This window comes from Pleurodeles waltl, chromosome 9, assembly GCF_031143425.1.
Source record: "Pleurodeles waltl isolate 20211129_DDA chromosome 9, aPleWal1.hap1.20221129, whole genome shotgun sequence".
Lineage (NCBI taxonomy): Eukaryota > Metazoa > Chordata > Amphibia > Caudata > Salamandridae > Pleurodeles > Pleurodeles waltl.
In genome coordinates this window covers 27,991,279-28,018,907 of record NC_090448.1, presented here as the reverse complement: position 1 = coordinate 28,018,907, position 27,629 = coordinate 27,991,279, and the positions used below count along the sequence as shown (strand labels likewise).

At 46.8% G+C, this 27,629-nt stretch overlaps 1 protein-coding gene across 4 annotated transcripts in view; it reads right to left on the bottom strand.

Annotated features, from left to right (window-relative positions):
* Positions 1-27,629, bottom strand: part of USP19 (ubiquitin specific peptidase 19) — a 458,230-nt gene that overhangs the window by 130,543 nt on the left and 300,058 nt on the right. For all 4 annotated transcript variants that reach the window (XM_069206188.1, XM_069206190.1, XM_069206191.1 and 1 more), the window contains one exon: positions 11,527-11,867. In XM_069206188.1, coding sequence (XP_069062289.1) covers positions 11,527-11,867 — 341 coding nt within the window. The remainder of the gene's footprint in view (positions 1-11,526; positions 11,868-27,629) is intronic.

Sequence of the window (27,629 nt, the reverse complement as noted above, 5' to 3'; positions counted from 1 at the left end):
TAGTGACACATTCATGAAATAATGATCAAAGCCGATTTTCCATTTCCTTTTCCATTGTATAACCTTCATTTCTCCAGAGACATCAGAATAGCAGGTTCATCAGGTCCCTCAGCCAGAAGGAGGGTAAACCAGGAAGACAGGGAAAAAGAATGTTAGCACGGAGTCAGGCTGCAGCTGGCGGGGACGACATGACCCATGGGTTCGGAATGCAGTGTCCACATCCATGCACAGCTAAGCTTGCACAGGATGGTGGCTTGCATAGAGTTGGCACAGCTGCACACCCCTTCCGTAGCCACAAAATGGTTGAAAGGCAGACTGGGGGTGAGGGGTCACAGAGGCCCAAGGACTTGGCCGTAGCCTGTGAGTCCTTAAAGGGCTCCACTGCTGAATCTTCCTTCTCACCCAAGAGACAAGTCTCATCGAAGGGTAGGTCATGGTTGGGCTGGACATCACCTGAAAAGCCAGATGTTCTCAAACAGGCCTGGCGCCTAAGAGCATGTCAGTTGTGTCCAATCCACTCCCGATGAATAAATTTGCTGCATCTCTCCCATCTTTAACTGCTTGGGAGAGGATGGGACGTGCCTCCTCCAGAAACTGTGGCAGCACTTGGCCAGCCGTATCCCAAAGAGTGTAGGAATAATGGGCTAAAAGGCATGCAGTGGTCACTGACCTTAATGATAGGCTGGTGGAAAAAAACATTTTCTTTCCTAAAGTGTCTAGCCAATGGATTTTCTCTGTACGGTGGAGAGGCAGGGAACGCACCATGGGAAGTGGAGCCCTGGATTACCAAACTTTCAGGTGTGGGGTGTTGGGTGAGGGCGAAGTGGCAAGCAATTGTCCTGTTCACAGGAGTCCCTGTGCTAGGCTTGGACCAGGTTCCCAGCAGAACATAACTGAGTGCTTCATTGAAAGGGAGCAGGAGTTCTGATGAGGATGTCCACTTTTGAAGCACTGCTGTCAAGAGGTAAGTCTTGACTGACACAGAGTTAAGTTCAAGGTCGAGGCCCTCTACTGCCCTCTTCAACACCATCGCACAGGATGCTCCCTTCTTCGTACCCACGGTAGGGGGAAAGCAAACCAGTATCTGGAGATGTAGCCAGTCCACTGGTATCATTCAGCTTCTCATATCGGTCCATAGATGTTACCAGTTGGCATTCTAAAGGGTCCAGTGAGTGACCAGTGTTGCCAGATTTTTAGAGCATTCTCTAGCCCAAAGATGACCAAAACGTAGCTCAAAGTAGGCCAATAGTGCAACACTAAGGAAAGTGGGGCAGAGGCAGCATCAAGCAGGCAGTAAATGGATATTTGAGGCTGGAGCGTTTTACTGAGGTGGTAAGAACAGAATGTTTGCTCCTGCTAACTTTGTCGCTGAGTTCTTGCATGAAGGGAATTTGGCAACCCGCATAAACCAATATTTTGTCACACAACTGGAAAAAATGTAGCCGAATTGTCTGTGATGTAGCCCAGTCTGGCACCACTGCCAGTGATCCCTTCCATTCTTCCCCTATGCCTGAGTGTTTTCTTTCATGGGTGTAAGTGCTGTGTGACTACAGTGGTACTGCAGGAGCCTTGCATGTCTCCTAGATAAGCCTTGGCTGCTCATCCACACCTGCTATAAGGTGCAAGTACCATAGGTACCCACAACACACCAGGCCAGCTTCCTACAGATCTACTCTCTGCAATCTCCACTGCTATCCTGCATTTTTCAGCTATTTTAAGGAAGCGTATATACTTTTCACAACTTTGCAAGGATTCATATCCCCTTCCTCGAACATGGCAAATTCAACAAAACGACAAAGGAAAATGGTGAGACCTTGAGTGTTTACACCTATTTTGCCCAAAGATTTTACATTCTATTTTGAGAGTCAGGCATTCTAGTGTAGGACTCAAAACTGGAATGCTAAACTCTCCTGCTGAAGGCACATTATGTTTTTTTCCTAGTGATCTGTAACTAGGTGTCCCAAGTGAGGGTGGGCATTTGCCGGCTCTAAGCCCATCCAAGCCAGCAGTCAAAGTCAAATAAAGCTAGGTGGTGTTGTGTGTTGCAGGGCTTTTCCTTGTAATACATACATGATACATAGAAACCAGGCCAGGTTGTATGCCAACATGAATGTATTTATTCCTTAGTGTGTGTGTGCGCAAGACAGGCTTTGGGAATAGAAAGCTATCTGCTTGAATAGTAATGCTAAATGTGTGCTCAATCTGCATATTTTCATCAGAAATGTATGTTCGTGTAAAGAAAAGAGAACTGAAAACTTCCCTCTCTTTGAAATCTGCGGAACTATGTGTAGTGAGTACAACCACAAGGCCATCATGCCGTGTAGGATCTAACTTAGAAGGAAGCAGTTATACACTTCTGAAGAATGGTCATTGGCAGTGCTCCGAGGAAGCAATGTAAGAGCTGCGCAGGAGTATTCCCTCCACTCTTCATAGGGGATCGTTGGAGGTGAAGGGGCTCAAGCACTGGGATTAATAGCAGAGGGGACATGCCAAAGCGCTGATGTCAGGCTGCAGACCCAGACACTTTATAAGGTATGCAGGGAAAGTGGCATGGCTTGGCATAATATAATTTAGTTAGATACCCTAACTAAACATAGCCAAATAATAATTGCTGGACACGTATATACAAATTAGGTAAGGATTAGACTAAGAGTTGGCATGTGTGATGACAGTTGAAAAGTCAAAAGAGAAAACTTTATTTTAACATTAGATCTTTTTGAACGCTTATTTAAGTCCCTAACTCAAGTATTTTGTATTGGAAGGTGTTGAAGTACCAGTGGGTGGCCACAAGAGGAACTGGACGTACACCAGCTGTGGGCTGGAGTTCATTTACAACTGTTTTGGGTATATCTGTCATGAATATTTCTACAGGGCGGCATGAAGACTACTGGTTAATCGTCCACTGAATTTACATCACAACAGAAATTTTTGACATGATTATTAAAAACTCTTGGTATCTGGAAACTGCCCGGGAGACTTTGAATACTAGTGTTAACAACTATGCTTTGACTAACTTAGACGTTTAGTGAACGTTTTATGCAAGGATGTGAAGCAGATGCCTAGATTGTCTGCTGGTTGGAGAATTTACAGAGGTAAAGTGAGGCATGAGAAGTTTATTTTGTCCTCGGGGCTTGTGAGAAGACTCTTACTGCCTATATCCTGGTGAATGTTAACTGCTATTATGAAAATGTCACTTACCCAGTGTACATCTGTTCGTGGCATCAGTCGCAGTAGATTCGCATGTTCTGCAATAGCTCGCCATCTGGTGTTGGGCCGGAGTGTTACAAGTTGTTTTTCTTCGAAGAAGTCTTTCGAGTCACGGGACCGAGTGACTCCTCCTTTTGTCTCCATTGCGCATGGGCGTCGACTCCATCTTCGATTGTTTTTCCCCGCAGAGGGTGAGGTAGGAGTTGAATTGTAGTAATAGTGCCCATGCAATGGAGTGACTAAGTATGCACGTATTTAAGGTTGAGATGATACATATATAAATAATTGAAAGTAACTTCCAAACTGCTACAGGCTCCCGGGGAGGCGGGTGGGCACATGCGAATCTACTGCGACTGATGCCACGAACAGATGTACACTGGGTAAGTGACATTTTCAGTTCGATGGCATCTGTCGCTGTAGATACGCATGTTCTGCATAGACTAGTAAGCAGTTATTTCCCCAAAAGCGGTGGATCAGCCTGTAGGAGTGGAAGTAGTTTGAAATAATGTCCTTAATACGGCTTGACCTACTGTGGCTTGTTGTGCGGAAAACACGTCTACACAGTAGTGCTTGGTGAATGTGTGAGGCGTAGACCATGTGGCTGCCTTACATATTTCTTGCATTGGGATGTTTCCTAGAAAGGCCATGGTAGCACCTTTCTTTCTGGTTGAGTGTGCCCTTGGTGTAATGGGCAGCTGTCGTTTAGCTTTAAGGTAGCAGATTTGGATGCATTTAACTATCCATCTGGCTATACCTTGTTTTGAAATTGGGTTTCCTGCATGAGGTTTTTGAAATGCAATAAAGAGTTGTTTAGTCTTTCTGATGTTCTTTGTTCTGTCAATGTAATACATCAATGCTCTTTTGACATCTAATGTATGTAGTGCCCTTTCAGCTACGGTATCTGGCTGTGGAAAGAACACTGGAAGTTCCACTGTTTGATTTAGATGGAACGGTGAAATAACCTTTGGCAAAAATTTAGGATTGGTCCTTAGGACGACTTTATTTTTGTGTAGTTGTATAAAAGGTTCCTGTATAGTAAACGCCTGAATCTCGCTTACTCTTCTTAGGGAAGTAATGGCGATGAGAAATGCCACCTTCCAGGTTAGGAACTGTATGTCGCAGGAGTGCATGGGTTCAAAAGGTGGACCCATAAGTCTAGTTAGGACAACATTTAGGTTCCATGAAGGAACAGGTAGTGTTCTTGGTGGTATAATTCTTCTAAGGCCCTCCATGAATGCTTTAATGACTGGTATTTTATATAGGGAAGTTGAATAGGTAGTCTGCAGGTATGCAGATATTGCTGCAAGGTGAATCTTAATGGAAGAGAAAGCTAGGTTAGATTTTTGTAAGTGAAGCAAGTAACCCACTACATGTTCTGGAGTTGTGTGTAATGGTTGTATTTGATTAATATGGCAGTAGCAAACAAACCTCTTCCATTTACTTGCATAGCAGTGCCTGGTGGATGGCCTTCTTGCTTGTTTTATGACTTCCATACATTCTTGGGTAAGTTGTAAGTGCCCGAATTCTAGGATTTCAGGAGCCAGATTGCTAGATTCAGCGATGCTGGATCTGGGTGTCTGATCTTTTGGTTGTGCTGTGTCAACAGATCTGGCCTGTTGGGCAATTTGATGCAGGGTACCACTGATAGGTCTAGCAGCGTTGTGTACCAGGGTTGCCTTGCCCAAGTTGGTGCTATCAATATGAGTTTGAGTTTGCTTTGACTGAGTTTGTTTACCAGGTAAGGAAGGAGAGGGAGAGGAGGAAAAGCGTAAGCAAATATCCCTGACCAGTTCATCCATAGGGCATTGCCTTGGGATTGTTTGTGTGGGTACCTGGATGCGAAGTTTTGGCATTTTGCGTTCTCCCTTGTCGCAAACAAGTCTATCTGAGGTGTTCCCCAGAGTTTGAAATAAGTGTTCAGAATTTGGGGGTGAATTTCCCATTCGTGGACCTGTTGGTGATCTCGAGAGAGATTGTCTGCGAGTTGATTTTGTATCCCTGGTATAAACTGTGCAATTAGGCGAATTTGGTTGTGAATTGCCCAATGCCAAATTTTTTGTGCTAGCAGGCTTAACTGCGTGGAGTGCGTCCCTCCCTGCTTGTTTAGATAATACATTGTTGTCATGTTGTCTGTTTTGACGAGAATGTATTTGTGAACTATTATTGGTTGGAAAGCTTTTAGTGCTTGAAAAACTGCTAGAAGTTCTAGGTGATTGATATGCAGTTTTGTTTGATGTACGTTCCATTGTCCTTGTATGCTGTGTTGATCGAGGTGTGCTCCCCACCCTGTCATGGAAGCATCTGTTGTTATTACGTATTGTGGCACTGGGTCTTGGAAAGGCCGCCCCTTGTTTAAATTTATGTTGTTCCACCACAGAAGCGAGAGGTAAGTTTGGCGGTCTATTAACACCAGATCTAGAAGGTGACCCTGTGCTTGAGACCACTGTGATGCTAGGCATTGTTGTAAGGGCCTCATGTGCAGTCTTGCGTTTGGGACAATGGCTATGCATGATGACATCATGCCTAGGAGTTGTAATACCATCTTTGCCTGTATCTTTTGTGTTGGATACATGCGTTGTATGATGGTGTTGAAATTTTGAATTCTTTGTGGACTTGGAGTGGCTACTCCCTTTGATGTGTCTATTATGGCTCCTAGGTATTGTTGTACCTTGCGTGGCAGAATTTTGGATTTTGTGAAATTGACGGTGAACCCGAGTTTGAAGAGGGTTTGTATGATTTGATTTGTGTGATTTGAGCACTGTATGAACGAATGGGCCTTGATTAGCCAGTCGTCCAAATATGGGAACACATGTATTTGCTGCCTTCTTATGTGTGCAGCGACTACCGCTAGACATTTGGTAAAGACTCTTGGTGCGGTTGTTAATCCGAAAGGCAGTACCTTGAATTGGTAATGTATTCCTTTGAATACAAACCTTAGGTATTTCCTGTGCGATGGGTGTATTGGTATATGGAAATAAGCATCCTTGAGGTCTAAAGTTGCCATGTAGTCGTGTAGTTTTAGCAATGGCAATACTTCTTGTAGTGTGACCATGTGGAAGTGGTCTGATTTGATGAAAGTGTTCACTACTCTGAGGTCTAGGATTGGTCTCAGCGTTTTGTCCTTCTTTGGTATCAGAAAGTACAGTGAGTAAACTCCTGTGTTTATTTGTGTGTTTGGCACTAATTCGATTGCATTCTTTTGCAATAGTGCCTGCACTTCTATCTCCAGGAGATTGGAATGGTGTGTTGTTAAATTTTGTGCTTTTGGTGGTATGTTTGGAGGGAATTGTAGAAATTCTATGCAATAACCATGTCGGATAATTGCTAGAACCCAAGTGTCTGTAGTGATTTCCTCCCATGCTTTGTAATAATGACCTATTCTTCCCCCCACTGGTGTTGTGTGGAGGGGGTGAGTGACATGTGAGTCATTGTTTAGTAGTAGGGGTTTTGGGGCTTTGAAATCTCCCTCTATTTCTAGGGAATTGCCCTCCTCTATATTGTCCCCGAAAACCTCCTCTATACTGTCCTTGGTAAGTGGACGGTGTTGCTTGTGAGGTGCTGGCTTGTGTGCTTTGACCCCGAAACCCCCCTCGAAAGGGCGTTTTACGGAATGTGCTGTAATTCCCTCTGCTCTGCGGGGAGTAGAGTGCGCCCATGGCTTTGGCAGTGTCCGTATCTTTTTTGAGCTTCTCAATCGCTGTGTCCACTTCTGGACCGAACAGTTCTTTTTCATTAAAAGGCATATTGAGAACTGCTTGTTGAATCTCTGGTTTAAATCCAGACGTTCGGAGCCATGCATGCCTTCTGATAGTTACAGATGTATTAATTGTCCGTGCAGCTGTATCTGCAGCGTCCATGGAGGAACGTATCTGGTTGTTGGAGAAGGTCTGTCCCTCCTCAACCACTTGTTTTGCCCTATTTTGGAAGTCCTTGGGCAGATGTTCAATGAGATGTTGCATCTCGTCCCAGTGGGCTCTGTCATAGCGCGCAAGTAGTGCCTGGGAGTTCGCGATGCGCCACTGGTTTGCAGCTTGTGCTGCGACTCTCTTACCAGCTGCATCGAACTTGCGGCTTTCTTTATCTGGGGGTGGTGCATCTCCAGATGTGTGAGAGTTGGCCCTTTTCCTAGCTGCTCCTACAACAACAGAGTCTGGTGGCAGCTGTGTAGTGATGAAAACCGGGTCCGTAGGAGGCGGCTTATACTTTTTTTCCACCCTTGGTGTGATTGCCCTACTTTTGACCGGCTCCTTAAATATGTCTTTTGCGTGCCGGAGCATACCAGGGAGCATAGGCAGGCTTTGGTAGGAGCTGTGGGTGGAGGAGAGTGTGTTGAACAAGAAATCATCCTCGACCTGTTCTGAGTGGAGGCTTACGTTATGAAATTGTGCTGCTCTAGCCACCACCTGAGAGTACGCGGTGCTGTCTTCTGGTGGAGATGGCTTTGTAGGGTATGCCTCCGGGCTGTTATCTGACACTGGGGCGTCGTATAGGTCCCATGCGTCCTGATCTTGGTCACCCTGGCTCATGGTGGTGTGAGCTGGGGAGTGAGATGGAGTTTGTGCTGGTGAAACGTTAATCACGGGCGGAGGAGAGGGTGGTGGCGTAACTCTTTTCACCACTTTTGGTTGTGGTGCTTGTTCCGTCTGGAACTCCAACCTTCTCTTTCTCCTAATGGGGGGAAGGGTGCTTATTTTTCCTGTCCCCTGCTGAATGAAGATACGCTTTTGCGTATGGTCCACATCAGTTGCTTGCAGCTCTTCCTCAAACCTATGCTTTTGCATTTGGGAGGTTAGCGAGTGCTCTTCTGTATAAGAGCCTGAAGCTGGGTCGCTTGCAGTTTGTTTCGGCGTCGAAACTTTGTCTGCGTGTTTTTTCGGCTCCGAGCTGACTTTTTTCCTTTTCGGGGCCGAAACCTCTCGGCGTCGATCTGTTTCGGTGCCGCTGTCTCGGCGTCGAGCCGTGTCCACACCGGCATCTCGGTGTCGAGGCTTGTCTCCAGCACTTTCTCGGTCCCGAGAAGGCTGCGTGCCGGTGTCTCGACCGGAGTCGGACGATCTCGGCACTGTTTGGGCCTTTTTCGGTGCCGACGGTCGGTCACCGAATTTATGGGTCGAGCCATGGCCTGGTGGCAGTGGCGTCCCCTGAGCCTTGTAAATGTTTCTTTGTGTGGTTTTCGACGTCTTACTCACGGTTTGTGTGTCGTCGAATCCTTCGGAGTCTGAGTCTTGGATCGAGAAGGTACCTTCTTCTTCCTGTTCCTCGAACTCCCGTTGGGCTGTCGGTGCGGACGCCATTTGAAGTCTTCTGGCTCGACGGTCTCGGAGTGTTTTTCGGGACCGGAACGCACGACAGGCCTCGCAGGTGTCTTCGCTGTGCTCAGGTGACAGGCACAGGTTGCAGACCAAGTGTTGGTCTGTGTAAGGGTACTTATTGTGGCATTTGGGGCAGAAACGGAACGGGGTCCGTTCCATCGGCGTTCTTCAGCACGCGGTCGGGCCGACCAGGCCCCGACGGAGGATCGAAAAACTACCCCGAAGGGCACCGGAGCTCTTCGATCTTCGATGCGGTGTGGAATGTAAGTACGCCGATCCCGAACGCAACAATACCGACGAAAATCTTCCGAAATTAGCTAATTTTCCGTTCCGAAACTCGGAGCGACAGGAACACGTCCGAACCCGATGGCGGAAAAAAAAACAATCGAAGATGGAGTCGACGCCCATGCGCAATGGAGACAAAAGGAGGAGTCACTCGGTCCCGTGACTCGAAAGACTTCTTCGAAGAAAAACAACTTGTAACACTCCGGCCCAACACCAGATGGCGAGCTATTGCAGAACATGCGTATCTACAGCGACAGATGCCATCGAACATAGCATTTCCCCTTGGCATGTGCCTTAGGCTTGGGTATTTAAGTATGGGTTGCTTAAACAGTGTTTAACCCTAAGCAGAGATCACTAACACTTATTTATTGGGCACAGAACAATCCAGTTGCTCAAAAAAAAAATTCTCATCTTATTTGTGGGTCCAGCAGACACACAAGGGTGCAGAACTGGGGTAAGGATGGCTTACAATATTGTCTGGCTTGAAGGATAATAATTCTATTAACACTGCCAGTACTGTCTCATCATCTTTTTTCCCCACAAACAAATCTCACCCTAAACTGAGCAGTCCAGCCTGTGTAAATTGTTTGTTCTTTAAAATACTTTTCATTTTTAAAGCTCCAAAACCGTTCAGCACCATTTTCAATCGACTATATTCAGAGTAATTTTAGTCTTAAAAAACCTGCCGCACCCTCGAGAAAGCCTGGCGCAAGGACCACACTGCAGAAAACATGTCTGCCCTCAAAAACGCCACCCGCGAACACCACCAACTCATCCGCACCACCAAAGAACACTCACAACAGCAAAGAACTCTTCAACATTGTCAAAGAGCTCTCCAATCCTAACGCCAACGCCATCACGCCCTCACAAGACCTCTGCAACTCCCTCGCCACCTTCTTCCATCGTAAGATCATCGACCTACACGACAGCTTCGGACACCAGACCCAGCCAACCACCACAGAACTTACAACCCCAGCCATCACCCTCAACGCCTGGACTCGCATCAGCACGGAAGAGACCAGAGCTACCATGAACTCCATCCACTCCGGTGCCCCCTCGGACCCCTGCCCACACTTCATCTTCAACAAAGCCGACAACATCATCGCCCCGCTTCTCCAGACCATCATCAACAGCTCGTTTGCGTCTGCCACCTTCCCAGAGAGCTGGAAACACGCAGAAGTCAACGCCCTACTGAAGAAACCTACGGCGGACCCCAGCAACCTGAAGAACTTCCGCCCCATCTCGCTCCTCCCTTTCCCTGCCAAAGTCATAGAGAAGACCGTCAACAAGCAACTTACCAACTTCCTTGAAGAAAACAACCTACTCGACCCCTCTCAGTCCGGATTCCGAGGCAATCACAGCACAGAAACTGCCCTCATCTCAGTCACAGACGACATCAGAATTCTGATGGACAACGGAAAAACAGTCGCCCTCATCCTCCTCGACCTCTCGGCTGCCTTCGACACCGTCTGCCACCGAACCCTAATATCCCGCCTCCGCCCCACCGGTATCCAAGGACAGGCCCTGGACTGGATCACCTCCTTCCTCTCCAACCGCTCCCAAAGAGTCTACCTCCCACCGTTCCGCTCAGACTCCACCGAGATCATCTGCGGCATCCCACAAGGCTCCTCGTTTAGCCCGACTCTCTTCAATGTCTACATGAGCCCCCTCGCCGACATCGTATGCAAACACAACATCAACATCACCTCCTACGCCGATGACACTCAGCTGATACTTTCCCTCACCAAGGACCCCACCAGCGCCAAGACCAACCTGCAAGATGGAATGAAAGACGTCGCAGAATGGATGAAACTCAGCCGTCTGAAACTGAACTCAGACAAAATGCAAGTCCTCATCCTCGGAAACACCCCGTCCGCCTGGGACGACTCCTGGTGGCCCACGGCCCTTGGCACCGCACCAACCCCCTCAGACCACGCACGCAACCTCAAATTTATCCTGGAACTACTTCTCACCATGACCAAACAAGTCAACGCCATATCATCCTCCTGCTTCCTCACCCTCTGCATGCTCCAAAAGATCTTCCGTTGGATCCCCGCCAACACCAGAAAGACTGTGACCCACGCCCTCGTCACGAGCTGCCTGGACTACGGTAACACCCTATACGCAGGAACCACTGCCAAACTCCAGAAACGTCTGCAGCGAATACAAAACGCCTCCGCCCGCCTCGTCCTCGACATGCCCCGCAACAGCCACATCTCCGCCCACCTGAGACACCTCATTGGCTTCCCGTCAACAAAAGGATCACCTTCCGGCTCCTCACCCACGCACACAAAGCCCTCCACAACAAGGGACCCGAATACCTCAACCGTCGCCTCAGTTTCTACATGCCCACCCATCAACTTCGCTCCGCCAACCTCGCACTCGCCGCCGTCCCTCGCATCCGCCGCACCACGGCAGGTGGGAAATCCTTCTCCTACCTGGCGGCCAAGACATGGAATTCCCTCCCCACCAACCTCAGGACCACCTCGCATTCCGGAGGCAATTCAAGACCTGGCTTTTTGAGCAGCAGTAACCCCCTCTCCTTAGCACCTTGAGACCCTCACGGGTGAGTAGCGCGCTTTATAAATGTTTTTGATTTGATTTGATTTAGCTGTGAGGCTGCAGATATTCTTATTCATGTGCTATTTTATGCAACAAGTATGTTAGTAAGATGGCTTATAATCATAAAAACATTAGAGAAATAATTGTCAAGAGGATTTACCTTCCAATTTCACAGCTTTTTCATACGATGTCTCCTTTTCACAGCCAGAATCTCGTGTCCGGGTGTTTTCGGAGAATACAGAGTCAGTACTTGTGGTGGAATTGTGATCAGAAGGGGCCTTGCATCGCCCCAAGCCACAGTCTCCTGACTCTGTCTGATGTTCAGGAGTTGAATGCAGCACTGACAGATCTTGTCTAGGCTGCAGGTCTTTATCTTCAGCTGGAGGGCAACAGTTTCCTTTCACAGACTTTTCCATTTTTTCTGGTGATAAGGGACAACATATCTGATCTGGCGATTTCCTTCCTGGTTGGAAGGGAGGCTGGAACACGCTTACAGAGTACCTTGAAGATTCAACAGATCAAGAGGGAGAGACAAGTCAAGGGAAGAGATCATATTGACGCAGGCAAATGGGGGCATGGTGAGAATAAGCAAGCAGAAGAGTGTAAGAAATCGACACAGGGCAGAACAGAGGATGAAACATGAAAGTATAAAATGTGACAACAAAAAGGAAAAGAGGGAGGAAAAAAAAGACAGACAAGTTAGTTATTAAAAATACTAAACAATACCTGGTCTATAAAAAATACAAAGTTTGGAAAAAAATACAAGTAACTCAAAATGTAATTAGCATGTTCTCCCAAACATTGATTTTGGTTCCCGCTAGCCCAACATATTATTAGAGGTATGGCTATTCAAATTAAGGAACTGTGAAAACTATATGACATTGGAGCAGGTCATTCTCAGTATGTGTGAACTTTCTAATATTAAATCAGTCTAAACAACAAGGGGCTATTCATCAAGTTTTTAGGGCCTTGGGCATTAAATGCATCGATTCAGTGTCTCACACAATCTGCATCAGTAGTTCTATAAATAGTTTCAATAAATACATTGTTGACTTCAGAAGCAAGTATTGTGTTTGCTAAGCTTCTGCAACTAATACTATTTAAAGGCCTTAGTGCTATATTAAGCTTATGGCTTTTGGAGGCAAATAGCAATCAATTTACTCAAATAATAACAGTAGTTATGAAGATGTAGCTCTTAGTGTGGCAGTCAGTCACTCTATACTGCAAAATCATTCTCCTGTCAAATAAGAATGCTGATATCCTTCCCAAGTTAACAACTTTGCAAAGTAGCATTTGAAAAAAGCAAACAACTTAGAGGGACTTTCACACTTTATCCTCTGTGTTTTTAATGTGTGAAAATCCCTTGGCAATTGGCTAAAGGAGCACCTGGCTCACCAGGACCAGGAACCGATCACCAAGACCCTGGCAGCAAACAAAGCACATATTACAAGACATCATGACTGCAATTCAGAGTGTCAAGGACACCTTAGAGCGAAAGGTTGACACTGAAACCTTGAAGTGAACCTCAGGCCTCCAAAAAGTTAGAGAAATTGACTGCAGCTGAAACGCACAACTTGGGCCTACAATCTGTCACAAAACAGCTAAAAGAATGGGTACAGACCCTCATGAAACAAAACACGGCCATCACTGTCCGCCTCGAAGACCAGGAGGGCAGGGCACGGCGGAACAATATCCGTATAGTGGGGGTTTCCATGGGGGCGGAGGGCCAGTTTTGAATTATTTGTGGAAGATCTGGTCCTTAACCTACTACAGCTCCAGATTTGTTTTTTGTTTTTACACTGGAGCGGGCACACAAAGCCCCGACCAATCCGGGATGTCATCCTACAGGCGGTGCACGCACAGGGCGATCTTAAAATAGAAAATGTCATGGTACACATCTTTCCTGACTTCACCCTACAAGTTCAGAGGCAACACAAAAGTGCTTTGATGAAATAAAGTGAGTTGTACGAGATCGAGAGCTTAAATACATGATGCTATTCCTAGCGAAATCGAAGGCCATTGCGGAAGGAAAGACCTGGCTATTCACAACGCCAGAAGAGGCATGGGAATGGCTAGAGGGCTGGCGAGTACAGAAGAAACAGGCGACCCACAAGCCATTGCCAGATCCTCAGCTAGGTAGAAGCAGCCGGCGCTCCTCAGGCGACAGCAGCCAGTTAAGGAGGGAGGACCTGGTCTGGCAGTTCGGGCTAGACTGTTCCCATGAGGAACAGGGTCAAGACTATTTTGCATATGGCTGGGTCCAAACTGGGGTGGCAGGGTGAGCAAAAGAACGATGGATTAAACCCAGATCTGTGAATGGGGGCGAGTGTTTGCATTGTTCAGCACTTCGTCCATCATCCTTTTGTGTTACTAAAGTTGCCCTAAGTGGAAAGGGTACGCCCAAGCATGGGTCCTGTGCTCACTGGGCCACTGGATTCAAGCTAAGCTGGCTGAAGGGTAATACCCTTAAACCGGTCCCGGGATGCTTCCTTCCAGTACAGTGGAGGGAGGTCTAGTCTGAGGCAGACTCCAAAGGCCTACATAGCCTAAAATCAAACTGGAATCACATAAAGAGGTTTGTTTTCTGCATTACATGAATTACTCAACACTGTGGCATGGAACACACTACCCTAACAAAGAAAACACATTGTAACCTGTTAAGCAGAAAATTATCCATAACCTACATAAACTGTGCCCTAAAATACTACTGAATAAATGTAAGCGTCTTCCATCCTGAAAAAGCCAATGAAATGACAGTGAGACCAAGATATTTTTGCTATCAATCAAAACTCTTGGGTGCCGTGTTCTACCGCCACCTTGTAGTTTGCCATAGAATGGTCTTGAGAAAATAGTCTACTTTGCTTACAAGCTGTCGCATCTAGACCATGTGCCTGATGAAGGTCCCTAACATCCTGATTCTTGCTAGAGTTTTAGGATAGCCATATAAACTGAACTGATATAAAATACATTAAACCTCAACTCAGTAGTAGTGTTTATACCGAAAATATGACCTGGATCTCGTCCTCACAGGGCTGAGGCTGGATTCTCTTACTCTAGACAGATTACTGACCATATCAGCACATGTCCTTGTAAGACATGGTGCGCTGCATGCTAATCCATGGAAAATAAACAACTGCATCTTGAGTCTTTCACAAACACAAACGCTCTATACCGAGAGGTGGGCCGGTTCAAATGTGCAGAGGCCATAGAAGAAAAGGACTATTATCAGAGAAGTGCCACCCAAGCTACCAAAGCCTGCTTTGGAATTTAGAAAATAGCCCCTAATGAAATAATGTAAAGACATTGGGCCTGATTCTAACTTTGGAGGACGGTGTTAAACCGTCCCAAAAGTGGCGGATATACCACCTACCGTATTACGAGTCCATTATATCCTATGGAACTCGTAATACGGTAGGTGGTATATCCGCCACTTTTGGGACGGTTTAACACCGTCCTCCAAAGTTAGAATCAGGCCCATTGTGTTTTTGCATATTTTTTAGCTTGAAACATGTGCTTTAATATTTGCAAGTTGTCACCTACTTGGAGGCAATATAGGTCACTTTTATTTGAATTTCTAAGTCTAATTACATTTTTTAATTCATACAGAGAAAAGACACATTAATGATTAATTTGTTTCTAAGGACAAAAGTACTTAAAAGCAGAGGCGTCTCTTAAAAGTAATACAGCATCATCTATTCTGGGATCACTATGAATTTTTCAGCAACATTTAACCTTGAGTGCTCCTGCCTATTTTGTATACTTTATTGCATGACCTGGATTGGCTCCCACTAATTGTCTTGTAGATGTTTTTTAAAGTTGTTTGTGAACTGCAAATGGCCATTTTCCCCATAAAGCTAAGAGCCCAGGGCACAAGGTAAGAAAATGTCAAATCTCTTACTGCTGCGGACTGCAGATACGATGGCATCAGTCCTGAACTCCACCCTCCTGCAGCATCAGGACAGTTCAGTTGGTGAAAGCGAGGCCTCATACACAATGATCCGATTGTGGGTCCCACAGCACTATTAACAACCTTGACAGACAAGCAAGGTGCTTTGGGTGCTCTGAGTTTGGTCACATAACCACTTCCACATTGCTGATCATGCTAACAACCTTCTTTTTTTATATCTCGAATATCTGCTTAGATATGCTGGGACCAAGTCAAACTGATGAGACTGCATTGTTCAAGTAGTGCAGAGATAGAATTAGAGTGACAAATGTTGGGATTGTAGAGTGCCACTGCCACCACATATAGGAAAATATAAAAACGTAAAGCTCTATTGAGGTACAATCAGTGGAACCTCTCCTTTTCTGAGGGATGAGGGGGTACAAAGAACACTAGGGGTGTTATACACTGTCCAATGTGGAAAGGAGTCACAACCTTAGTGTAGGAAAGTGCCTCTTTCAACACGGTCATCCCCCCTCTTTTGCCTGGTTTCTGGTGTAATTTCGACTGAAGGTGCATTGGGTTCCTGCTAACCAGGCCCCCCAATGTCAGACCTCTTTCCTCAAAACTGCAGTTGATTTTCCCCTGTTGGCAAAACCTTTAGCACCCACTGTAATTCTCTAGTAAATGGTACCCTTGGTACCTAGGGCCTGAAATACTAAAGAGGGTGCCTAAGGGCTGCAGCACAAATTGTGACACCCTAAGGGACCCCTCGCCAAGCACATGACCAGCCCCCATTGCAGGCTGCGTGTCTTGGTGCAGACCAAAGTGAAAACACAACATGGCACACAGCCTGTGTGCCATGTCCCATAACACTGCATGTAATAAACGTAGGTCAACCACCTAGCATGCTTTATAGTCCTAAGGCAGAGTGCTTTACAATACATGTGAGGGCATATCTGCACGAGCAGCTAAGCCCCTGCTATATCTGTCAATTTTAAGACACAGTAAGTGACCATGGCAGCCATTTTAAGTACATATGATGGACGTGAGCTCCCCAGCTACATGATGGCTTCTCTGGATATAGAGATGCTTGATATCAAACATCTTGTACTGGTGAGCCCACACTGTTGCCAGTGTTGGATTCACCAATACTGGCACCAAGAGGGCACCTTAGAGGTACCCCCTAAAAAACCAATCAGCTACTAGTGTATAGAGTGACTGGTCTTGTCCAGCTCAGCCACCCTAGACACATTTCTGGCCCCCAAAGGTGAGAGCCAATGCTCTTGAGGGCCAGAGACAAAACCCTGACTCAGGCAGGGGTGTTAACACCTCTCCCAGGCAGGACAGTTCAAAGGCCTAGCTGCCTTTGTATTGCGACTCAGGCCTCTCCAGATGGCTGAGATGACAGACCCCCTTGTCCTGACCCCACTTTTCGTGGCAGCCCAAGTGGGAAAATTAGTCAGATTAGGAGGTGTGCCCACTTCATGCCAGTCCCACCCCAAAGGTGGACGAGCTGAAGTGGACACAACTTTTTAAATTCCTCCATCTTGTGCAGAATGAATTAGGCCACTTGGTTTAAGGTTGTGCCCACTTCCCGGTGGAAGTGGTCATAGAAAGGAAGTGGTCATAGAAAGGTTGTAGTCACCCGAAAGGTGGTCAGCCCATTGGCTACCACCTGGCATTCCAAGTAACACCCCTAAACGGAGTATTTAGAACTCCGATCCTGACGACCTACGAGGAAAAGGACACAGAAGAGTCGCACCTGCAGAAGAGGAAAGAAGCGGCAGCTGACGTGGTACCAGCCCCACCGGCCTGCCTGCTGACCTCGATGGACTCTGCCCAAAAATATGACTCATCCTGTAGCCAAGCCTCCGAGAAACCCAGAAGGACTACCTGCCTTCCACAAAGACAGACTCCTGTGAGAAGCGGATCTGCTCTGCAACAAAGTCTCAAGAAAGGACTCTGCAGCCTCTAGAACAGCAAAGACCCAATACCCGAAGTGACTTCTGCATCTGACCTCCACGACCTGAAGCATACAAATGAGAAATATCAAGACTGCACTAAGGTCCAACAAGGTGACCACAAACAGTCTGGGAGAAAAAGTTGTTTCAAACATTTAATAAACCACATCACAAAAGGTGGGCTGAACAAGGACGGTTGGACCAGCAAACACAAAAAGGCAGAAAGGCCACACAAATAACCTTTAATCATGACCACAGCAGGGCTTTGCTGGGACAAAGCAAACAGAACATCTGACATATCTGTGAAGTGCCTGTTTTGAGGACTTCACAACAGGCCACAAATTAGTCCCAGGCTCCAGAGTAAATGGACTTTGTGGAAGGGCACCAGCTGCCATGATGACATTTACCACTTCAAAAGACAGATCTAATGCAGTTAACTACCACTGCTCAATCTCCACGTACTACAGTATGGATTGTACAGGCTTGTCTAAAGGACTCTGCCTCCTTCCCAAAACTGTGAGAGGAGATCCTCTCAAAGTAGAAGCCTGATCCCAGGGTGGATATTATGGCCAGACAATCAGGGCCCCACTTTCCTGGCAAAATCTGGAGACACTAGGACGCCTCAGTCCAGTTGTTCCTGAGCTCTTCAGGACCCTGGGCAGGAGAAGTAGGGGCAGGAAGGCGTACAGGAGTCCTGTGCTCCATTCCAGCCGGAATGCATCATGGCAGTGGCAAAAAGATATAGCCATGGGTTCCCCACACCACTGGAAGATGCCCTGGGCCACTTTGGGATGCAGACGCCATTCGCAATATGCTAGGCGTTGCTGGATGAGCTTGGCAGCCTTTACATTAAAGGGAGCAGCCATGTGGTTCACAATAAGGGTGATAGATACTCCAGCAAACTTGAGAGGCACAGAGCCTCTTGGCACAGGACCTGCTGCAGTGTCGCTAATGGCCTGAAGAACTCCGGGTACATCGCAATCAAATGCAGAATTGCATCCCCAATCTGATATTCAAAGGGAGATTGAGTGGTGCATTTACTGAGTGGCTACTTCGAATTTGATAGAGTGGAGAAAGGGAGTCAATTGCTGCTACGCCTTTTTAAGTTTCTGCCAGAGTTTCAACTTACCAGAGGATTCCAAAGATGATTAATCTAAAGAGTGGACTTGGAAGGGTGTATCCATCTTCGGCAGAAGAGCCACCCTTGTACGGAGGACTCGTCTGTCCGGAAAGAATAAAGTGTATGACTGTTGGACACACAATGCATGGAGTTCACTCACTCACCTAGCAGATGTGACTGCAACAAGGAACACTGTATTGATGGTTAAGAGGCATAACAGGCAACTGGGCATAGTTCTCAATGGCATACACATTAGATAAGTGGGAACTAATTTAAGGTGCCACTGCAAGATAACAAAGGGAGTTGGTGGAACTTGTGGGTCATCCCCTTCAAAAAAACACAAATCACAAAAGGTGACCCAAAGGGGAATGTGTGTTACCAATCCATAAGAAGGCCCAAAGTGCCTAACAAACTTGCTAGCAAGATTTTAACTTGATGGGGGAAAACACCAAGCAACAAACTTCTCCCAGTGTCTGGAATATATCAACTTAGTGGTACAGCGCCTAGCTGCCATAATGGCACCAATTACTTTGGGATGAAGATAAAAAAAAACATCCATTGTCGCTGCTCAATCTCCACGCAAGGAGGTTGTAGGAAGTTGGCTCTGTATGTGCTATTTCAAAGTAAGGAATAGCATGCACAGAGTCCAAGGGTTCCCCTTAGAGGTAAAATAGTGGTAAAAAGAGATAATACTAATGCTCTATTTTGTGGTAGTGTGGTCGAGCAGTAGGCTTATCCAAGGAGTAGTGTTAAGCATTTGTTGTACATACACATAGACAATAAATGAGGTACACACACTCAGAGACAAATCCAGCCAATAGGTTTTGTTATAGAAAAATATCTTTTCTTAGTTTATTTTAAGAACCACAGGTTCAAATTTAACATGTTATATCTTGTTTGAAAGGTATTGCAGGTAAGTACATTAGGAACTTTGAATCATTTCAATTGCATGTATACTTTTCAAGTTATTCACAAATAGCTACTTTAAAAGTGGACACTTAGTGCAATTTTCACAGTTCCTGGGGGAGGTAAGTTTTTGTTAGTTTTACCAGGTAAGTAAGACACTTACAGGGTTCAGTTCTTGGTCCAAGGTAGCCCACCGTTGGGGGTTCAGAGCAACCCCAAAGTCACCACACCAGCAGCTCAGGGCCGGTCAGGTGCAGAGTTCAAAGTGGTGCCCAAAACGCATAGGCTAGAATGGAGAGAAGGGGGTGCCCCGGTTCCGGTCTGCTTGCAGGTAAGTACCCGCGTCTTCGGAGGGCAGACCAGGGGGGTTTTGTAGGGCACCGGGGGGGACACAAGCCCACACAGAAATTTCACCCTCAGCAGCGCGGGGGCGGCCGGGTGCAGTGTAGAAACAAGCGTCGGGTTTGCAATGTTAGTCTATGAGAGATCAACGGATCTCTTCAGCGCTGCAGGCAGGCAAGGGGGGGCTTCCTCGGGGAAACCTCCACTTGGGCAAGGGAGAGGGACTCCTGGGGGTCACTTCTCCAGTGAAAGTCCGGTCCTTCAGGTCCTGGGGGCTGCGGGTGCAGGGTCTTTTCCAGGCGTCGGGACTTAGGTTTCAGAGAGTCGCGGTCAGGGGAAGTCTCGGGATTCCCTCTGCAGGCGGCGCTGTGGGGGCTCAGGGGGGACAGGTTTTGGTACTCACAGTCGGAGAGTAGTCCGGGGGTCCTCCCTGAGGTGTTGGTTCTCCACCAGCCGAGTCGGGGTCGCCGGGTGCAGTGTTGTAAGTCTCACGCTTCTTGCGGGGAGTTGCAGGGTTCTTTAAAGCTGCTTCTTGAAACAAAGTTGCAGTCTTTTTGGTGCAGGTCCGCTGTCCTCGGGAGTTTCTTGTCGTCGTCGAAGCAGGGCAGTCCTCAGAGGATTCAGAGGTCGCTGGTCCCTTTGGAAGGCGTCGCTGGAGCAGAGTTCTTTGGAAGGCAGGAGACAGGCCGGTGAGTTTCTGGAGCCAAGGCAGTTGTTGTCTTCTGGTCTTCCTCTGCAGGGGTTTTCAGCTGGGCAGTCCTTCTTGTTGTTGCAGGAATCTAATTTTCTAGGGTTCAGGGTAGCCCTTAAATACTAAATTTAAGGGCGTGTTTAGGTCTGGGGGGTTAGTAGCCAATGGCTACTAGCCCTGAGGGTGGGTACACCCTCTTTGTGCCTCCTCCCAAGGGGAGGGGGTCACAATCCTAACCCTATTGGGGGAATCCTCCATCTGCAAGATGGAGGATTTCTAAAAGTTAGAGTCACCTCAGCTCAGGACACCTTAGGGGCTGTCCTGACTGGCCAGTGACTCCTCCTTGTTGCTTTCTTTGTTCCCTCCAGCCTTGCCGCCAAAAGTGGGGGCCGTGGCCGGAGGGGGCGGGCAACTCCACTAAGCTGGAGTGCCCTGCTGGGCTGTGACAAAGGGGTGAGCCTTTGAGGCTCACCGCCAGGTGTTACAGCTCCTGCCTGGGGGAGGTGTTAGCATCTCCACCCAGTGCAGGCTTTGTTACTGGCCTCAGAGTGACAAAGGCACTCTCCCCATGGGGCCAGCAACATGTCTCTAGTGTGGCAGGCTGCTGGAACTAGTCAGCCTACACAGACAGTCGGTTAAGTTTCAGGGGGCACCTCTAAGGTGCCCTCTGGGGTGTATTTTGCAATAAAATGTACACTGGCATCAGTGTGCATTTATTGTGCTGAGAAGTTTGATACCAAACTTCCCAGTTTTCAGTGTAGCCATTATGGTGCTGTGGAGTTCGTGTTTGACAAACTCCCAGACCATATACTCTTATGGCTACCCTGCACTTACAATGTCTAAGGTTTTGTTTAGACACTGTAGGGGTACCATGCTCATGCACTGGTACCCTCACCTATGGTATAGTGCACCCTGCCTTAGGGCTGTAAGGCCTGCTAGAGGGGTGTCTTACCTATACTGCATAGGCAGTGAGAGGCTGGCATGGCACCCTGAGGGGAGTGCCATGTCGACTTACTCGTTTTGTCCTCACTAGCACACACAAGCTGGCAAGCAGTGTGTCTGTGCTGAGTGAGAGGTCTCCAGGGTGGCACAAGACATGCTGCAGCCCTTAGAGACCTTCCTTGGCATCAGGGCCCTTGGTACTAGAAGTACCAGTTACAAGGGACTTATCTGGATGCCAGGGTCTGCCAATTGTGGATACAAAAGTACAGGTTAGGGAAAGAACACTGGTGCTGGGGCCTGGTTAGCAGGCCTCAGCACACTTTCAATTGTAAACATAGCATCAGCAAAGGCAAAAAGTCAGGGGGCAACCATGCCAAGGAGGCATTTCCTTACAGAGGTGTAGGTTGAGAAGGCTCTTAGCAGGCCCGGCTGTGCAGATGCTACAGAAGGTTGCCCCAAAAGGGGAGCCAGACCGGGGGGAACAAACGCTCATGGGCCAGATGTTACAGGTACCATAATGTTCTTGCGTAGTTCGGCAGCCTGGAGCCAATAGGATGACTTGGGGTCGGTCTTTCCTGATCTTTTTCAGTATTCTAGGCAGGATAAGGAGGGGTGGAAAAGCAAATTGGAGTCCTGATCACCAGTAGAGACAAAAGGTGTCTCCCAGGGAGGACTGCCTTGAGAACTCCAACAAGCAAAAGTTTGGACACTGAGCATTAAGTGTGGTGGTGAATAGAATGAGTTGGAGTTCTCCCCATTGCAGGACAATGCCTTGTGCCTCCTCAGAGTTTAACTGCCATTCATAACTCGCTAGACACGGACAGATGAGTTTGTCCACCCTGGCATTTAAAGATCCTGTCAGGTGTTGGATTATTAAGGGCAATCCCTGATCATTCAGCCAACTCCAGAGGCGCTGAGCTTCCTGGCACAAGACCCACGACTCCACTACGTTCTGTTTTTTGCAGCACCTCATGGCAGTCGATATGTCTGTGTGAACCTGTACCCATTCCCCCTTCATGGTAGGAAGGAATGCCTTTAGTGTCAAGCAAATTGCTTGCAATTCCAACAAGTTGATGTGGAGTCAGGCTTACGCTGGAGGCCAGAGTCTACTGTTCTCCCCCTCATCCAGGTGATGCCCCAAACCCAGCAACAACACATATGCACGACCATTAGTGAACGAGTGAGCTAGGTAGAGGTGTTTGTCACTGGTCTAACGGGTTGAGCCGGCTACCACTGCTGATCCTTTGACACTTGGATGGACCCTGACAGGTTGCCTTGGTGCTGAGCCCACTGGACTTCTGGTCCCACTGCAGAGCCCATATACGCCACCTAGATTAGTACACAAGCAGGATGCAGGAGACCAAGATGCCCAGAAGCCTCAGACACTTTCACTGAGACCCATCTCAATGGTTAAACATTGTGAACATAGTCTGCGAGTCCTTGTCTCATTGAGGCAGAGGAATAGCTCGAAAAAACTTTGTATCCAGGATGGCTGTGAAGGAGTAAGGTGTGACTTCAGCACATTGATGGAAAATTCAAATGATGTTAACAAATGCCTGGAAGAGGTTGACGGCTGGTTGACGCAAGCCCGCCTACAGAAGCAAGTTGTCAAGGTGTGGGAGAACTGGTATGTCCAACCTCCACAGATGGGCTGCAACCACCACCACCACCTTCATGAACACCTGAGATGCACTAGTCAGGCCAAAGGCAAGCAGAGAAAACTGAAAGTGCTCTAGGTCTACCTGGAACCTCAGGTAACTCCTGTGGGACTGCAAGGCGGAGATGTGAAAATATGCATCTTTCAAGTCGAGTTCTACCATACAGTCTCCTGGATTCTTGTAAATGGAACTTGGGTCAGGGTTAGCATTATGAATTTGCTCCTCTGAGGAAGTCAAGAGGCCAAAGATGTAGGATGGGGTGAAGGCATACACCCTTTTCTGGTACCAGGAAGATAACGGGAATAACAGCCAGTCCAGATCTCTGGTGTCGGTATTCTCTCTATTACTGTGTTAGCCAAGAGAGCTTCAACTTCTTTGTGGACTCCTCCTAAGTACTCATTTGCCCCAAAGGTTAAATTAAAGCAGTTTTACAGTGGTTGCTGGGGGTGACAGGTTGCGGCTTGTGAAGAGTACTGCCCAAGCTGGCCTGATTATAATGGTCTGCTCCCTGGCCTTTCCTCTGAAAAGGCTGGGAAGCTAAGGTCCTATTGACACTGCCTCTGCAGACATCCCCAGCCAAAGTTTTGAAAGAGGCATTGTTGTTGGGGGAAAACTGCCAAGCTGGCCGAGCCCCAGCAGTGGCTTTGCTTTCCTTAAATTTCTTGAGTCCAAGACAGCTTTCCCCTTGAAGAGCCATAGAATGGCATGTCCATGAGGGACTACTAAATGTCTGAAGAGAAGTCAGTGCAGTGGAGCCAAGGCATTGCGCCTAAGCACCATCCTAGCTCCGACTGCCCTACCCAGACAGTTTTATGTGTCCAAGCCAGATTAGATTGTATAAATCGCAGCATCTTGGCTGTCGAGGATCAGACGATGTAGGGTATGCCCGACATCCTCAGGAACGGGTGACAACACATCTGCCACTCTGTCCCACAAGGTGTGCGAACACTGCTCTAGGAAGCACAAAGTACTGATGGTCTGCAGGCCAAAACTGGAACTGGAAAAAACATGTTTGTAAAATGTACCATCTGTTTGCATTCCCTGTTGGGTGATGTGGTGGGAAAAAAGTTTGGGCTCAGGGGCTGTATGATGCCTGTACCACCATGTACTCCAGGGCAGGATGCTGTATTCAAGAAGGCCGGGTCTCGAGGAGCAGGCTTGTGCCTGTCTTGCCACTTGCCTGTTAACTGGTGGTCAAAATCCTGGTTTAGCCCAGGTACCCCCAAGTACCTGTGAGGGGAATGTCTGCTATATTTGCTTGGAATTCAGGTCTAAACTCAGAAACATTCATTGCTTCATGCCTGTTGCTGTCAGTATGGTTCAAAGCCTATTGAGGTATAGGTTGCCGATACTCTTACTAATGTAGATCGCTGCCTTGGCACTTTTTGTAGTTCAGGTAGGTGGGACATAAGGTATTCTATGTCCTCCCAGTGCTGGTGTGCATAACTGCTGAGAACTTTCCACCTTCCTTCCAATTGCATGCAGTCTCTTGCTGTCTTAGTCTGGTGTCGGCCCCAGAGAGACTGGGGACACTGACCTCTTCCTAGCATTGAGACCATTAGGAAGCCTGGTTCTAAATGAGATTGTGTGTACTTTGGGTCCTTTGTGGATTGCTTGTACTTTTTTTTTGTCCTGACCGTAGCGGTCTTACATGCAAGCCAGCTTACTGAAAAACTTTTCACCACTGCTGAATAATACTCAGTAGCATGGGTAAGTACTGGTCCATCCTGTAGAAAGGACTTAACGTCTCCAAAAGAAAGCGTCTTCCTTCTCGGCTTCCATCTGGACCCCAAAAGCGCCTACAGCCCCCCTTGACTACTCCATGGTAAATGGACGAATTATGAAGGAGATTGTCTTGAGGGATAATTACCCAACCCCTCCTGCAGAGAGACAGCCTTAATAGCCTCCCAGTGTCATCTCTTCTTCATGTGCCCCAGGATTAAAAACCCCTGCCCCGATGATACTCCTCTCCTATCTCTTTCTACTTCCTGCAGTGTGCCCTGTGCATCAGGTGTTTCTAGATCCAGTCTTGGTTTCTTCACCCTTAAAGGTTGTGGTGTCTTCTGTTGAGATACAACCTCCTCATAACCCCTTTACTTTTTGTTTAGTGTTAGATTTCTTCCTTCAGTGCCTTCTTCCTCTCGACATCAGTGATTCTGGAGGCCTTGTACTACCGAAGTGGCTTTTCTTGTGAGGGTCCCTGGCACTCCCACCTCTTTCTAATATGACCATCTTTAGACGTCGAGCCAACACCTTCTGTTAGATTTGTACTGGAGGCTTTTTTTTTTCAACCAAGTAGGACAGGACGAACCTTGAGCTCCTTCATTTGCAGCCTTTTTCAGCACCGAGGGTTTGTGTTTCAGCAACTATTTTCACTCTCGAAAGCTTCAGCTTTGGTATATTTGCCAGCAGTCCAGATACCTTGTCTTTTGACGGTTCCAATGTTTTTTTGTTTGGGGCACAGTAGGGTTAGGGTTGCTATTTTTGGGTACTGATCCTCTGAACTTCAGAAGGAACTTCTCGAGGTCAGAGTCCTGGTGTTCCATTTGTCTCTTCTCTGTGTGAAATCTTTCAAGACTCTGATCTCCTCTATGAACAGAGCATTTTGCTGCTTCCCAAGCTCTGAACTCCCGGTCATGTCTGCAGTGGCCCCGTGGGATAGCAAGACCTTGCTTTTCTAGGTCTGGGCTGTGCCTGAAAACCTGTTACAGCAAGAGCACAGATATATGAGAAAAACCCCTGTCACAAGGTACTTTCTTAACTGATCTATTTCCAGGTCAGCATAAGGTTGAAAGACCACTAAGCTTTCAGAAATTATTTTTATCTGGATCCTTAGTCCTACCCTTTCTGTTGCGCCCTTTCAGTACTCAAAACAGCTGTACAGTGGGGTGAATAGGAAAACATTCTCAAATAAAGGGATGCCTTCCAGCAAGCATACCTTCATGGCATTCAGAAGCTAGTGTGTGCTGCTGTTTGTTAGGCTGCACATGCATGGGACAGTTTGCTACACACTCTCCATTGACAATGCAGCTGCAAAGACTGAACTGAGCTGTGTACAAGTGTTTGCAGGATAATAAAATTGACCTATGCCCTCATCAGATAGCCTGTGATGATTTCCTGGTACACATACATTTTGGAAGGCAAATAATGTTAACTGTAAATTGGTTTATGGGGAGTTATTGTAAGGATTTAGACCTTACACGGTGTTACTGTTTTGATAAAAGAAGCAATCTTCAGACTAAAATGCAAACCATTTTTTCTGCCATATCAAGCATCTTGTCTATAGAGACCGATGCACATGGTACATCACAAGGCCATGCTAAAGCTTTTACAGCTCTAGCACATTTGCTAAAAGGTCTACATTGTGTGCTTTGCCTGAGGACAGGCATATACATAGCTTATTTAGAAATGGGTTTGGGGACTGTCATTTACTTTAGCTTTATGGCTCCCTGAACAGGATTTGTGATCAAATGTCTCTAAAGAGACAGATGTGGATGAGTGTTATCTTGTAAGAAAGAAATGTGGAAGTTTAAAGAATTTAAGTGTTCTTTTTTGAGGATTAACATCACATATGACTCCACGGGCAGAATGGGGGAAGATCAGTAAATGAGGCCAGATTAAGCCCTGTTTAAAATCTTTTAACACTCTTATTTTAGGGTAGATTAATTGTTTGAATAGAGCCTAACATTGTGGGAACTGACTGTTTTTGCAATGTCTTGCGAAGTAGACACTTTAGGCCATTTTGACCTACTTTCCCTTTTCATACAGAGAGGAGAATGGTGATCCTGTGACCTTACTTACTACAGGCATAAAAAAAGGTGGTCTTAGCTCAGCATTTAACCACATTACTCCTGCACTGCTTAATACAACCCTTACATTAAGTAAAAATCAAGCAGTAATAGTCTGCTTTGTTTAGAATGAATATATCTTACTTAGGATAGGGATGAACTTTACCATTATTTCATATTGGTGATGTACAAGAAGTTGTGCATTCAAGGTCGATTATTCACACACAAACTTTCCTGCTCCAATACACAAGTACAAATGACTAGAACAACAGAGAGATGAAAAGGTACACACAGCGACACAAGTCAGCCCTCCTTTTGCTAAGCATGACTAGCCCTCCAGTCGGTGAGCTTTGTACTGTCAGCATGTGAATGTACAATGCTTGTGGCAGAAATGGGAGGCGCTCACTTTTAAAAATAATTATGTTCCGATGTCTGTCTATATGCAGAGATATTCTGCCTTTTGTAAGTATCAGAGCAAATCCCATGGTGAAGAACTATGTGTTTTGAGAGCGGAAAAGTCACCTGGGAGTAGTGACATTTCACCAAGTACACGAATACACAATTGTTCCAAATCTGGTGTTGATTCAGAAATGCCAGAAAATAGTACACACCAAATTATGTAAACACCCACAGAGTTTTGACTCTGTTGGAGTTCATCAAATTTTAAATGCCTTAGAAATGATTTCCTTCACTTTTAAATTTGGGCCAGGCTTTAAGTGGCGCAAAAAAGGAGAGAATGTGCTTGTAAATTAGCCTGTTTCATTACGGGTGCAACAGAATGGAAGCCAACAAAGAGGGGTAAAATGTTCCAGTTTGGTTGAGAAAGTATTAGCAATTTCCTAACCATACACATGTACACTGTTTGATAAACACACTAAGGGAAGAAAAACAGGTTGCACAGGAAATGTTATTTATACATTTCCAGATAGATACTGAACAAATTCCTTAAATATTAACTTGTCAGAGTCT